This window comes from Trematomus bernacchii, unplaced genomic scaffold, assembly GCF_902827165.1.
Source record: "Trematomus bernacchii unplaced genomic scaffold, fTreBer1.1, whole genome shotgun sequence".
NCBI lineage: Eukaryota > Metazoa > Chordata > Actinopteri > Perciformes > Nototheniidae > Trematomus > Trematomus bernacchii.
Genome location: NW_022987419.1, coordinates 767,485 through 783,308, shown reverse-complemented (window position 1 = coordinate 783,308; position 15,824 = coordinate 767,485). Strand labels below are relative to the sequence as shown.

The following is a 15,824-nucleotide window of genomic DNA, read 5'->3' as shown; positions in this document are numbered from 1 at the left end:
TCATAACACACAAGGGGACGGGTAATAACCGGAAAAGCATGACATGGGAGCTTTAAGATGTATTTAGGGCCATAAAACATATAACTTTACAACTTTTTTGTAAAAGGAAATATCACATCTGTACTTAAGTAAAAGAGCTAACACCAACAAATAATGTTACGCTAATATAATAAATAATTAGATTCTTATAAATCATGTATTAATGCAGTGGTCACCAGTATCTGATCAATCATAATGACCCATCATAATTGAAAAGTCCTTTTTCACCTTCTGTATTTATTTCAATGGGGGTGGAAATATAATTATTATGTGATATGATAATTATCTGCTTGGTCCTTTTGGGGTTGTTGTAAAAGTTGTCTTCATCTGGCGCTTTGAGTACAGAAACAATGTGAAAGTGAGTGTGAGAGGAAAACATTGTTTCAAAAACAAAAATGATCATTTTTGGGTTTAAGAAGTGATGAACAGTGGCAGAAACATAGTAAATGTTACATTACTAATAGATCTCTATCACTCATACGAATATACATATCATTTTCCAGGAAGTGTAATTATTTTGCCATGCTGGTACCAATTTAGTTTTGTCTTTTTATAAGATACTTTACTTTGTGTTTAATATTACCTATCACACGTAAAAACTGGACTCATTGTGCACTCACTATTCCTGTATTGTAGCCTGTTCTGAATATACTGTCTTTGCATATTAACCCAACATAAAGCCTAAACAGTCTTGTGTTTAGATAAAAACTCAAATGTGTTTCAAAGTTCAAGCCAAACATTAATTAAAACAACAACAATTAAATAGAATTGTACAACAGGTGACTTTATCAAACAAAACATGTCACAACATTTTCTGAATAAAAATAACAAAGATGGATTTTCTGGCAGAAGTCTTCAGTAATGAATCAGTCAATTATTCAGTGTTTATTCAAGATCAATCTAACATGAAACACAATAGACCTTATTTTGTCGTGTAGTTCACTGATGATCTGTCATGCCAGAGTATAGACAGTCCTGCGGTAACTCACTGTTTTTCCATCTTTTGGCTTTTCTTGAGGGGAAATCCAGCGCTACATAGTTCAGTGCTGTTCCACCGCCCTGCAAAAGAAAATAAATAGGATTGTGAGCTGTAAAGGTCCCCTATTATACTGTTTTTCATCAATATATTATAGTTCCCAGTTATATACAAAACATGTCTCTGAAGTGTTTGGCTCCAAATACCAAACAGATCATTGTAGCATCCCATAATCCCCTCTGTTTCAGCCCTGTTTCAAAAGTGCTGATTCTCTGTCTGTTACTTTAGATCAGGGGTGTCAAACTCAATTGAATCGCGGGCCACATCAGCATTATGGCTGCACTCAAAGGGCCAGTTGTAACTTATATATAAATATATATATAAAATAATGTATCATATTACATTATTGCCTCTGCATTGGATTAATGTATCTGATAGGGTAATAACTTCATAATTAACTATGTCTGAAAGCAGAAGTCTGGGGCAAATAATTGCAAGTCTCTTCAGTGAGAATGTCCCAAAATGATTTAAAAAGAAAAGCTGGAAAAAAAGTCAAAATCGGAAGTGACATTTAAAAAAAAGGAAGTGACATTTAAAAAAAAGAGTCAAATTCTGAGAAAAGGGCACATTCTAAGAAAAAAGACATATTTAGAAGAAAAAAAGTCAAATTCTGAGAAAAAAGTCTAATTTGAGATGCATTGTGGGACATGTAGTTTATGGGCAACGTGCTTCTGTAAATCATCATGTAACCGTATAATAAACATATTATATTCTTTGCAAGGTCTTGTGGGGCCACAGAAAATGAAGTCACGGGCCGGATTTGGCCCCCGGGCCTTGAGTTTGACACCCCTGCTTTAGATGGAAAATAAGGAGCCACTCCCAACGCCCCTCTGAGAGATATTTGGTTAAAATGAACACAATGGTGCTCTAGGAGGAGATTCAGGTGATAAGGTGGGGGGGGGGGGGGTTACCTTGGTTAGTTATTGGCTAATGGTTACACAAGCCAAAACATCGTTATGACATAATAAAGTGGCAAAAATCTGATCAGCTCATTTTCAGACAGGTTTTTATATATATGGATCAGGACAAAAAGTGAGCGAATCTTTTTTCCTGAAACTTTCAGAATCTCTTTACACAGAGGGGACACATGTTTATGTAGAAAAGACGTGAAGAAGTGGATTTTGCATAATAGGTGACCTTTTAGAGCATTTAAACCACAACCAAGTGAATTTCAAATTAAACATCAAAATTATATGTCAAATGTGCAGTTAAGGACCCAAAGATTTCTGGGTCTTTTTCTAACCCACTTGTAACTGCAGTTACTGCAGTCATGCATAAGATGATATTTAAATGATCTTTACCACATGAATTGATTCATCCTCAGCCAATCTTTCATCAAGAGCATGGTTGGAAGATTCTCCTGTAAAAAAAAAGAAAAATGAAAGGCAAACAATGAAGCTATTGTTGTCATTTCACATCAAAGTTTGTGATCCAGGAATAATTACTTTACTGCTGGCACAACCCCACATTTGAATCTTTACTGGCATTTCATTTACATTAGTGCACGTAGAAGAGCTGAAAGCTGAAGCTATTAATGTACCAATACAGACGTTATGATAACCATTATCAAACCATTACAATTACTGCAAAACCTAGGTAAAGATATGCTGAACTGCTGAATCCTAACTTGGTTAATGTATCAAAGACTTTACACAAACTCCATGAATCTACCTTTGCAATGTTCACAAACTGACTTTTGATTTCTGAAGATTATAAGAACAGCAATCACAATCAAACAGCAGGCCAGCAGCGTCCCGAGCACAGGGACAAATCGGTCCAGTTGTTGTCCTGTAATGAGAAAAACAATTACAGAGAAAATTAACTATTAGCTCAAATGTAATTTAATTGCTTTTACATTAGTAAATAATTATAATTAATTATAGTTGTATAATCACTAAAAGCTCTGAATTTTGAGTGATGATCCACTACTGTACATATTTCGTGTGTCAGATAGGAGGGCTTGTTGGCCTTCCATAACAGTAACAACTGAAAGGAAAACAAATTAATTGTTTCACAGCAGCAGTGACTTGTACTTTAAAAACGCTTTTTGTAGTATTGCTCTAATGTGCAATTTTAGAGCCATATATTATAAGCTGCACAAGTACATGAACAGCAAAAGAAGCCTTGATGTACAAAAGAGTACCGCAGGAAATGTAGGAAACACACACACTGAAAAAACAGATAGGGAAAGTGTAGCGGAGGCAGCTAGCACGAAAGCCTACTGTATTAAGGAAGAAAGCGAATAATCAACATAGATGCATTGTGAATTAAATAAGACATAACGTACTTGTCTCTACTGTAGTTCCTTCTCCAAACAGGATCTGTCCACATGTAGCCACAGCACAGTAATACGTCCCGGTATCAGAGGAGTTGTGTATAGTTTTGGACAGACTGAAGACACAACTGCTTTCCTTTTGTTCCTCACTGTGAGTGTAAATGATGCTTGGATGGGATTCTCCTGATCCAGACCTGAACCAGTACACATTGTGTTCGCCTGGACACTGATCCGCGTCTTCTTTGTGTTTGGAGAGGAGTGAACACTGGAGAGTCACTGAGTCGCCGGGTTGGACTGACTTGGTCTTCGGACTTTGTTTCACGTAGATAGATTTCTTCAGGTTTTTATGATCTGTGTGATGGACAAAAAGGCAGGATTTAACTAATGGATAGTAAGTTAGTTAGAGAAGTCAAAAGTCAACTTTAATGTGAATCTTACTCAGTTTGTGTTTACAGACAGAGAGATCGAAATGACGTTTCCAACAATCCTGAATATACAATTATAAAATATACAGATATGTATAAAGATATGTATAAAATATGTATATCCTATATACACAATCAACAGACACATTTACACATATGCACACATTAAGATAAAAAACACAACAATCAATATATACTAAATAATACATACAAAATAACAGTCACTTCAATATCAATATCTTTGGTGCAAGATTGTCCATAGAATGTGCATTTATTGCAGATTGTCCATAGCAGCGTAAATGTCTTGTTCTCTTTGAGTGTCTGAGTGTGTGTGGGGAGTTATAGTCCATTCGGGGCAGGGGAGGGAGGGGAGGGAGCGGAGAGAGTAATTGACAAAGCAGCAAACAATAAATGAACATACTTTACCATTAACAACCAAAAGTGTGCTATTAACCAATTCCATGGTGTATGCTGTTCCTGCTTGACAGAAGTACGTTGCTTCATCTTCTTTAGTTACATTTCTGATGTTCAGAACAAACTGAGCATTCCGTTTTTTAACAGTTAGTCTTGAGTTTTTAAATTCTCCTTGAAGTGTTATGTTCGCCAAAGTTCCTGCTGCAACTGTTTCGACCATATATCCAAACTTCAGCTTATACCAGTAAAATAACCCGGCTTCATTTTTAACAGTTGAACATGTCAAACCCAAATCATCGCCAAGTTCCACCACAGTCAAAGAGATCTGGTGAGAATCCTCTGCAGTTTGAATCAGGGCTGAAGAAAAGAGATAAATACAGTCTCAAAAACTGTTACAAGCTCAACAGAAGACAGTTAGATACAATAATTCCTGACATGTTTTGTGTTATATTTATACAAAACTATATATTACAGTTGTATTCATCTTAAAGTAGAAAAGGGAAGTTGCACTCACACAATGCACTTAGAAAAATCAAAGCAGCCAGTCCTCCAATCATTGTGACACAGAGCCCTGCTCGTGCACCACTGATGTCTTCAAACTCAAATGGAAGATTTTGTGTCATGGTTTTCAAGGCTTACAAGGTGGAAATCAAACCGATTGGCTGAGACATAATGTACTTCCTGTAACATTTTGCAAACCGATGACCCATTTTTGGTAAATATAGTAACGAATGCTTTTTTCACTGTATCAAAGCAAAGGCAGTACATAATGTACACCTTAGCTGCCTTTGCTTTGATACAGTGAAAAACAATCACTATAAATAACCTTTCGTCGACTTTAAATGTACAGTACATTTAAAGTCGACGAAAGGTTATTTATAGTGATTGTTATACTAAATAATAATTTGGGAACATCTGCACATTCTTCAAATGTTAAAGTTTAGCTTTGAGTGTTTTTGAGTGCATGTTTGATAATAAGAGAAACACTATGCTCTTCCTCCAAATGGCACTAAATCATTGGGAAATGCAGGATCATGGAAGTACTAAAGGCTATAGTAGTGCATGTATTCAAGTACTGTACTTATTTTTGAGATCATTAAATTATGTTGTACCTTTACTCCAATACATTTATCCGACTACATGACAAAAAAATGCTGGTGAACTGATTTATATTTAACTATCAATAATGTTATGAAGCAGTTCAAATGAAATCCTTCTCAGTGACCCATGATAGGTTTTCATGTTAATTATCTATAATATTGTTCCAATAGGTATAACACAACCTTTTACTTGTAACGGAGTATTTATTTTATTTGTAGTGCTTTAACATTTAATGATAATGCATCTTTCACTACTTCTAAAAGCAAACTACTGTGAATTCGCCAATGATGTAATACTAAATCTCTCACACTGCTTATATGTAGAAGAAGAAGGAGTCTTTTTGTTGTTTTCTCACCCACCATCTACCAGTAAAGGTGACGGCGCTCACATAAGTCAAACGACATTCAAGCCTTTGTTCAAGGAAAATTGAGCAACCTTGAACTTCCGCCACCCTTCTTTGAACTTCGCAGAAATCTGAAACACTGATCTCTAAAGCCAACACGATTTAAAAACACCTTATTAGTTAGATTTACAAAAAGTCTGTGCAACAGTCCTAGTTCTGTTTAAGATTATTTACTTTATTTACTGTACCTTTCATCAATCAGAAGCCACAAGCAACTTTTTGAAAGGTGAGAAATGTCAGTAGAAGGGGAGAAAAAATAGGCAACAAATGCAGAGATTTTCTTAAAAGAGGCTTTCAGCTGCAGACATGAGCATTGTGCAACTTACCGTAGCAGTGTCGAGCATGGCTGATTCATACTGCCACGGACATTGAAAAGTGTGCAATTCATGTCAACTCCTTCATTGCCTCAAATACAGCTGTCATTTTTCATAGTCTACAGATCATGTAAAAAGTGTCCTCAATATCTCAATGTACAGTTAACAACTGTGGCAGTGGCAGGATTCATTTTTGTAACATTTGTCAAAATTATCTGAAATAAAAGTTTTTATTCAGAAGGGTAACAGGCAGGTCTTTTCTAGCTTGGATAGACTCTGGGGATGGCATTATTATTATTAACTTTTTGACAGATTGTTATGACATTTTGGACAGACATTGATGGTCCCAGCAGGATGAACCCTTCCAAATTTGGTAATTTTGGGATTTTTCCTCTCGCACCACCTGCATGTCCAAGTTTTCACCTAAAGGAAATATCTCAACATTTACTGGATACATTGTCGAGTGAACTTTGTATGGACATTCAAGGTTCCCAGAGTTCCGAATCCTAATTATTTGGGATACCTCCTGTCTTTCTCTAGCACCAACCATGTGGTTAAACTGTTTTGCTCTGAATGAAATATCATTGAAAACTGATGCAGACATTCAAGTCCTTCTCAGCTTGTAATCATTTGGGGGATTTGATGAATTCACATTAGTGCCACCATTAGGTTGAAATAATGAGAATCCCGATTGCTTACATGTCATTTTGTGTTTTTGATAACAGGTTTGTTTTCAAATGCTTGAATTCCAAACCAAAATGGGTAAAATGATACTTCCCAAACATCAGCATGTCATCATGGCCACTGTGAGTATAATAGCCTTTAGCTCAAACCACCACTGTAACACATTCTTTGTCTTTCTATTAACTACATAATCCGTCACATCTCTAAAAGGATATCATTTGGACCTCCATGCAGGCCTGCTTTTACCAACTTTAAAGCTGCAATGACAAAAACATAACCCCTCACTGTCTTCCCACCCACAAAAATGTCTTAATGTCATGCACTACCAGCAGAAATCAGTCACTGTTTTAGTGGGAAATTGCTTTTTTCTCTCACGGTCTGAGCAACCTCAATAGGTTTTTTAGCTTACAGTATGCCATTATCTTGATGCCTGTTGGTAGAATATCTTCTGTGTTAGGTAGTATGTTACTAATATGACCTCAAATGCTGCTGCACTGGGTTAAATCAAATCTATATATATATATATATAACCTTAAAAGTCTCAATCACATTCCCCCAGTCAGTAAATCATGTTTCTGATAAAGCTTCCTTTTGAAAGGAACAAGGACACAAGTTTCTCCTCACACCTAAAAGCACATCAGGTAGGGAACATTGTGCTTTGATGATAGCGCTCACTGTTTATGTGTCTGTTGATGGGCTTTACCACTTCAGAGCAGATCATCTTCTCATCTCAGGAACTAGATGAAAGACACTGCCTGCATGTGACATAACTACAGCCAGGCTGAAGAAACCGAGTTGAATCTGACTTTGCTCTTAAGATACAAATACAACACAATTTAACGTTTTATCTGATATTTTCAACAACCCTGTAATAATGAGACTAGCTGGATCAATAATAATGGAGGGATTTTTTACTAATCCATGAAATGCTTACCTAGGCCTAGATTAATGTCATCCAGTTGTACCAAAGCATTTCTGCTAGAGAGATATATTAGAAACCTTCCACAAGTCAAACCAAATAGCAAAACAGTACATTTGAAAGATATTTACATTTACAAAAAAAAAAAAATAATAATAATAATAGTAATGTAATAGTACAAATGTAAAACTTAGCTCATTTCATCCTGTTCTTCCTTGTTTGTAATTGTGTCTAAAATGTGACTTATTCATTGTTATTGCTCAAGATAGATAAGTGGCTTCCTATAGGTGCGTATAAGTACTGCAGAGAGAATCTATTTTTGGACAGGAAAATAGAGCTTCCGAAATAGTTTCTGAAATGCTAACAATAGATATTTTATGTGTTATTTCTAAAAACATAGTTTGGTTCTTTTAATTTCACTGCACTGAGGTGTTTGCATGTATGAGAAACAACAAGCAAAGCCACATGCAGGAGCGGATCTGTGAGATGTAGGCTGTGGCTGGCCATTTCTCTGCTTTGACAGACCGCAAAGCATGTTTACTCAGAATGCTCATGACTTTGGGCATCAACAGGATATGTCACTAGCGTACAAGAAGCCTCCGCAGGCTAAATTTAGCAAAAGCAGTTAATGTGATAGATTTTGGTTTTGCCTTCTTGGATGTGCACTCATTTAGTTCAATCAATGTCTAGTAAACAACACAACTCAATCCCATGCAAGCACAATTGTTGAGTTTTAATTACATCCTTTGTTATAAATGATAAAGTTATGTTGTGGTTACTATTCAAAATAAATCAATTCGATTTCTGTTACCGTTCAAACGATGATATTCACTATCGTACTCGGCATCAGGTTTGCTCACCGCTAGTGGTGGATGAAGGGCCCTAAAAAACTCATCTACAAACCAAACAAACCAGACATTAGGTTTGACTGACCAATGTAAGACTATGACGATTGTCACAAGTAAACGTGTGTGAGTTGTGTAGCCCAACCTTTAATCCAGGTCATCATAAGAAACGTAAGATATCCCCCCTTTCATGACTAGATTTAGAGTCCAGTACTTCCCTGAGTGGAGATAGCTGTTTCCCCCTGTTTCCACTCATTGTGCTAAGCTAAGCTGCTGACTGTAGCTTCATATTAGCAGCACGCACCTGAGGCTGATATCAGTCTTTACGTTGAACTCTGCAAGAAATAAGTATATTTCTCTGGAAGACTTCAAGCTACAGGTGTGAAAACTAAGATCAGTAGTTAGCACGAAGATTTGAAACCACATTGTGTGCACGTGTGTGCGTGTGTGCGTGTGTTGACTCCTCTGAAACTAAAGACAAAGATAGCCTCTGTGGTTTCAAACCCATTCTGACCAAACATTTCTGAAGTTTCCATCTATCATCTTTTCTTTTTTTTGTATGTGTGTAAGCATCAACCAAAGACTCTCTTGTAAATGTATTTTAACCGTGACAAAAACTGTACAGATCAGTAAACAATAGATATATGATTTTGTAATATATGTTAAATTCCTTTCTTTCTCTTTAACATCCATTACAGAGAGACAGGAAGTCCAAGAGTGTGGATGTGATGCTTTAAGTATCAGCCAAGCTTGTGTCACGTTTCTACGCCCATTCATTTCTTTAAAGTTGTTTATTTTTTAACTAAACAATATTAATATTTTGTTTAAGTATAAGTGTCCTTAGCAATTTACTTATCAACAGGAGCTAATGTTGTTTAAACGTTAACGACAAATTAGTCATAGAGGCTGTTTGAGGGGGAGGGGGCCTACATTCATACAAAGCAATTTTTGTGAATAATACAATTAATATATGACTGGAGTGATAACTTCTGTGGAAGCTGCAGCTAGTACATCTATCTAAAATTAACTTGGTATCACATTTGCTGAAACGATCACTATATCCTGAAAGTCATGCATGAGATAGATCACCTGATGAATATAATTATGTTCCTCTGCCTCCCCCCAGTGCTTCTAGAGGCATTTGCAAGGTAGCAGCGCCTGAATGAAAACAGGCATGTCAGTCCAAAGGGTGCCAGAAATCTGATTTTATTGGAATATTTTTTTTGTCAAAAGATTAGCTTTGAATGGGCTTGTGAAAAGTGCTCATTTAAGCTAAAACAAACATACAAAAAACATGAACTGTATTTCAAACAAAATGCATGATATTTGTAGTTAGAAAAGTTAAAGAAATAGCAATTTTAGATTGGAGTCATTTACTTTGTTGTAAGGTTTGGGTTCATTCATTGTTTTCTATTAAAATATAAGTTGTAAGAATTGTAAATCTAAGAATAAGTAACTTTTGATGGATAGAAATAATACTTTTAATAAACATTCCAATTGTATTTGTATTGGAATAGTATGGCTCTGTACTCTCTTTTTTTTTGTTACCTTCTCTTTTCTCATTTCATGTGGGACGGTGGCTATCCTTGCATTGAACAGCCATCTTGACCTTCCATCAGGAGCCACTGCATGGGAAGGTGCAGAGCCGACAGCCAACAGCACTCTGCTGAAGCCCCTGCTAAATAAAGCGGCCTTTGGCATGATGGAAGTACAATGGAGGTGCCTGTTGTTGACGCCCTGAAGGTAGAACATGCTTTTTGGTCCTTTAGTTGTAACAGGTTAACTGAACAACATTTGTTTGATGTCTGTTTAACTTTAGCTTGTGTTTTAAATAACCTTTGTGCCTTTCATGGTGCACTTTCTTATTTAGGGAAGACAAAAAGAATACAACTAGTAATTTGGCTGGTCTTCATAAGCTTTACTCCAGGTGTAACTGCCAACTGAATAGTGAAACTTATATACCGAAGATGCGTTTGTACCTTTCAATCAGAATCAGACAAATGAAAATACATAATACAAGTACTAATGCTGTATATTAAATAACAAATAGCTAAGTGAGTGGGACAAATTATACAAAACCCTACACAATTGGGCACAGATGAATGGGACGAGCTTACTGTTGATGTAGTCCTGGGTCCAAATGGCATCTTGACAAATATATGACACCCGTCACCCACACACCTCTCAAAAGACGGGGCTTTGGCCAGCTGCTGGAAGAATTGCTCCTTCTCCTTCAGTTCTGGGGCAGCGGGAAGTTTAACTACTTAACCGAACGCCTTTGCAGACCGGTCTGCAGACTGTGTCTCTGGGATCTTGAACGGCCCGGGACACCACACTGTATGATAAACTGTGTTCTAGCCAGTACAGTGTATTAGCATTATGTAGTGTCCAAAGGCCTGTCTCCTACCAGTGTGCAGGAGGTAGTGTTTATCATGTAAATGCAGCATAGGAACAATACAGTTGAGGTAAATGGATGCTTGTAGATTTTTAGCTGTTGAAGGGCACATGGTTGATACCCTCAAAACAGATAACTTTGCACAACATTCTTTTCTATTTTTATGACAAACATGTTGTATGTCTGATATTCTAATTAAATAATTATTATGTTTTGATAATTAATTGTTCATGCCAAAATGGGAGAATTTCTTCCCCCACGTGGGAATGTTCTTTTCAGTTTTTATACCATATTTAACTGAATATCCTTGGGTGTTGGACTGATAAGACATTTAAAGTCATCCCCTTTGGCTTTTGAAAGACTGGGACAGACATTTTTCACTCTTTTAATAAAGTAATGAACTTTTAGATATACTTATGTTCACATAAAAAAGAAACAATGCAAATCTCATAAATATGACATCACACATTTTCATAGCTATTCGGTCACATCAAACATTATCAGTGCACCTTTTTTTTATCAATATGCATAAGAAAAAAAAAGCACTAGAGCAGACTGCAGAGCGCCAAAACAGGAAGGAATACATCATCTCAAACATGCAGCGGCAGGCCTAAACCCACTTATTCATAAATAACCACACAAACAGCAAGTGCACTCTGAACTCCTGTAGCATCAACAACAACAACAACAACACAGCAAAGAGTTTTATCAACAAAAACAGCAAAAATAAATACTGACCCATCAGGGAAAAAAGGGCAGATAAGAGAAAACATGTGTATATATAAAAACTCACCTTATCTGCCGTTATCAGGCTGTAGAGGTTATTTATGAGTTTCAGTTAAAAAGCAAGAAAACTGAAACTCTGTTGCTCATCCAGGTAGAACGTGCTGCTGGGAACACATTGTGAAACCCAGATAATGAGGTATGAGGTATAATTCTTTTTTTATGCATCATGACAAATAGTTATATTTTTGTGTTGTGAGCTGAAGGTCAAACAAAGTCAAAGTCCAACCTGAAATTGTATAGATAGTGTTTGAAACATTGTCAATTTGAATGTGTTGTTTGGAGTAAGAACTGGTCCCCACATAAAGTAGTAACTGTGTGAGGCCAAAAGCAAAGAGGACTAAATGTATAATAATAAACACTCATGGCAAACCTACAAATCTGCAGTTTAATTCCTACAGGGTCCGATGTGATGATCTTCATGTTAAAGACTTACTTCTGATTAAAGCAACTTCTTTTGCTTCATTTTATAATTTTGTGTTTCTAACGTTCCCAATATAGCTCTGTATGTACCACTTGTATTTCCAATGCTGACTCAACTTGGATATCAGTATATCTCTGTCTCTCTTCACTCTGCTGCCATCTTCTGGTACAGGTGCATAAGACTGCTTTGCTCCAACATTTTTAGCAAGTTGCATACTGTATGGTTTCACTGAGGAGGCCGACCTATTCAGACTTGTACGGGCTATATCGTTATCAAACCTGTTACGTTTGGAGCAAAGGCAGAACGTTTATTTAAATGTTTGCTGATCACAGTTCAAGTTTATTCCGGTAAAGCCTTGAACCCAGTGAAATGAACATTGGTGTAATCACAGTATGATCAGACAACAAACTAATGATGCAATTGGCTGTTTCACAGTTCAAAGTATGGGCTACAGGAAAAAGGGCAAAAATATAGGACATATGCACTTACACAGAGGATCAAGTAGCCTATACTGTACAATGTCCATTTTTACACAATTAATACTCATTAAATGTCTTTGGTAAAGAGTCTAGCCTTTTCAGTTAGCATTACAGTTATTTAGGCCTGCATATTAATCTAATAGGCATCACAGTTGCAATAGGAGCCTGTGCGATTATATAACCAAAAGGCTATGATTTTGTTGAAAATGAAAAGTGTGTGTGTGAATGTGACAGCGTATTCACTGTTTGTGCATTCTGATCAATATGTACCCACATGATGCATAGCCGACTCATCAGTCTGTGTTTGTCATGCTGCGTTTGGTCACCTTACTGTGCAGAGAAGAGCGGGAGACTTGTGGAAATGGATGCTAACGCTAATCAGAATGACACTGAACTGTTGGCCAAATAAAACATGTCCTCTGTTGTATAATGATACTTTGGCTTTAAGCTCGACTACAATAAGACCAAACTTTGAAAAACAAATGTTGCTACAGATCAGGGGCGGTTCTAGGGGAGGAGGTTTTTGATTAAACGATTTATTGGCTGACGGAATAGGCGGAACTAACGTTATTTGTCATTTTAGTCGGACCCATTAGAGCGTAAAAACTGTAACTAAAAGTATCTGAAATAAATATGTGTACTGAAACAAATACCAATTACTGTATTGCATTGTTTTCTTATGCGCAATTACTTCATACTGTCTTTGTCTTTTTCGTCCTGCATTTATTGTGCCCCAGCCTGCCCCCCCAAGTCAAATTGGTCTAAAACCGCCTCTGCCTACAGTACACCGCAACACAACACATGTGTACCAGCCCCTTAAACAGTGAAAAGTAAGAAGAATGCGTTACAACTAAAGTTCAGATTTATAAAGATAGAGAAATATAACTGTCGTAATGGCAGGCGCTGCACTACATGACAGGTTTTTACAGAGGTATAGGGAAAAGATTGGCTCATGGGACCTGTGTGAGGAGCGTCTGTCGCAATCACAACACACAACAACACTAACATTGTTAAAGCGGTAAAGTTAAATCACTAGATGATCCAGTTTTTTGGTCATTTAAATTACCTTTCCATTTTTAAATTGAAAAGAAACAGTGGTGATATTCATTGTTCTACTGTTGAGAAATCTGCCCAAAGTAGTTTAAATGCCATTAGTTTGAAAGAGGATATATTTGTTGTTAACCATTACATTTTCTTAAATATTATTTAATTGTTATTTTGAAAACACTGCTTTACACATTTTCTAGTTTTTTAACTTATGTTACGAGAAATATACCTTTTAAAATGTTTTAGCATTTTCCTTTCGATAGCTAAGCAAGTATACCCATGAAAGCATTTTTATTATAATATTGCAGTCCCAAATCGCAATGTTGTCCACAATAATCCCAATATAACTTTTACGTGCAGCCTTTCTGTTTTTGTAATTATTTTACACCTTGATGCATTAAAAATGAAAAAGACAATCGTAAGCTTTTAAATGTATTTTATTATATTGCGAATAAGGTGAAGTGAGTAGTTAGTTGGGAAAGTACGCAACATTGTCTCTGCCGTAGTAAACTGGGAAGCCTTCTTCACATCTGAATGCAATTTTCCTGGTGAGGCTTTGACCTTGGTACTGACAGTGGGGTCTACGGGCCCCTTGGTTCTTCAGACTGCAGATGACAATGTCGAAGGGTTGGAGGCTTTCGGTATAAACACCATATGGCTCTCCTGCAAGCCGACATACATTATTGACTCGGTCGGTGTTTGCTAGTACGAAGATATGGTCATCTTTACACCTGTTACTGTCAGCTTTGGCGATCCCTCTCTCCTCTATCACCTGGTCACAACTGTTTACATCCATGCTCCCGATGATGTGCTGATTTTTAAACTTTATGAAAGGCTCATTCTGAGAGCTCACTGTAGCAGAAAGCAACAGCAAACAAGCAAATGAGATCCTCATGATTCCCTGGTGAAGAAAAAGAGGGAAAAACTTTTGTTAGAGAATGAATGCCAGCATACATGAGTACTTATTATAATTAATATTTCCCATGAGCAATAACATTTTATGAGACGTGGTGTTGTAGCATCACCACTGTTATCAAATTATACTTGTTTCAAGTACTCAACACGATGAAATCAATGGACTCATTTAATTATATTCAAATGCATTTTATGGTTGTTTTTCTTTTTATATTGTCCTATATTTAAAATATTTGTTGGACATATTGTTTGTTGAGATTAAAGGTGTCTTATCTTAAGTAAGAGTGTTGCTAAAAATACTTTTTCTGTATTTATCTTTTAAGTGTTACAGACCTGCAGAGAAATCAGGTAAGATCACATCCAACACAGTCATGAGGAACAAAACAAAAATCACTGTTAAACTCTTACCGACTGCTGCATTATAAAAGGGAGAGTAATAAGAAAATACAAACCTTTTAAGTTTAATGTGGAATGGTAACTGTTTTTTCCACCTTCCTTTTGTATAGTCCTTGCAGCTGAAAAGGTAGAAATAAATGAAAACAAGTTTTTGGTCATCAAGTTTGTCATAAACATATTGTATACTAATGTTTCATAAAAGGCATATTTACCTGAATCACAAACACAGTGAAAGTGAAGTCTCTGCAAACTGCTGAATCATTTATAAGAGTTGTTTTGGACTTTGATTTCTTGGCCCAACTTCGCATTGGGGAGAAAACTCCCAAATCATCACGTTGGCCAAAGGTAAACAAAGTATTTACTGTTTGACAACATTATGCAATATAGCATTAGTCACCACACGTCCTCTGAAGTTTGACTAACTCTTTCAAACCTGCACACATGCTTCTGAAATATGAATCATTTTTGACATTTCAAGTCTTTTAAGCAAATGATTCACAAACAGTAGTGCCTCGAACAATGTCATCAATAACAATGACACAATATGAAAAGTGAAGTATTGTGTTTTTCCATTAAGTATGTTTCGCTTTACAAACAAAATAGAGAATATTGTTTACACAGTTAAAAGTGCTTTTACATTCAAATTAAACAAAAGGGTTTGATAACAGATCTGACAGGTGTATAGGACATATGTCTTTCTTCCCTTTGAGGTCGATGCTTAAGATAATTCATATGCATCATGCTGTACCTGCAAGTTAGAGATGCTGATAGTCATAAACCACATGACTCACAATAGCATGATTCACCTCCAACGTCCTGTGGAATACCACAGGTCTGTTGAGTCTGAGTGATGACGTGTAGATGTTTGGTCAGAGGGTGAGAGTATTAAAGTCAAAGCTTTTATTTGTTAGTATATCAGCTGCATGTGGT

General features: G+C 36.4%; 1 protein-coding gene and 1 long non-coding RNA gene across 4 annotated transcripts; both read right to left on the bottom strand.

The window, feature by feature from the left end:
• Nucleotides 1-802: 802 nt before the first annotated feature.
• LOC117490141 lies at nt 803-4,783 on the bottom strand. 3 transcript variants are annotated; one of them, XM_034139740.1, is made up of 6 exons: nt 4,704-4,783; nt 4,202-4,546; nt 3,363-3,701; nt 2,747-2,863; nt 2,377-2,435; nt 803-1,098 (listed from the first exon to the last, which is right to left on the bottom strand). In XM_034139740.1, the coding sequence occupies exons 1-6, from the start codon at nt 4,744-4,746 to the stop codon at nt 979-981; spliced, it is 1,023 nt and encodes a 340-aa protein (XP_033995631.1). In that variant the 5' UTR covers nt 4,747-4,783; the 3' UTR covers nt 803-978. The 3 variants fall into 3 exon arrangements, with proteins under 3 accessions (XP_033995631.1, XP_033995647.1, XP_033995638.1); XM_034139756.1 differs by having other exon boundaries at nt 2,770-2,863; XM_034139747.1 differs by having other exon boundaries at nt 2,805-2,863.
• Nucleotides 4,784-14,038: 9,255 nt separating this feature from the next.
• On the bottom strand, nt 14,039-15,125 carry LOC117490293. Its single transcript, XR_004556670.1, has 3 exons — nt 15,107-15,125; nt 14,951-15,013; nt 14,039-14,484 (listed from the first exon to the last, which is right to left on the bottom strand). It is a non-coding gene; the product is annotated as an uncharacterized LOC117490293 (long non-coding RNA).
• Nucleotides 15,126-15,824: the final 699 nt, after the last annotated feature.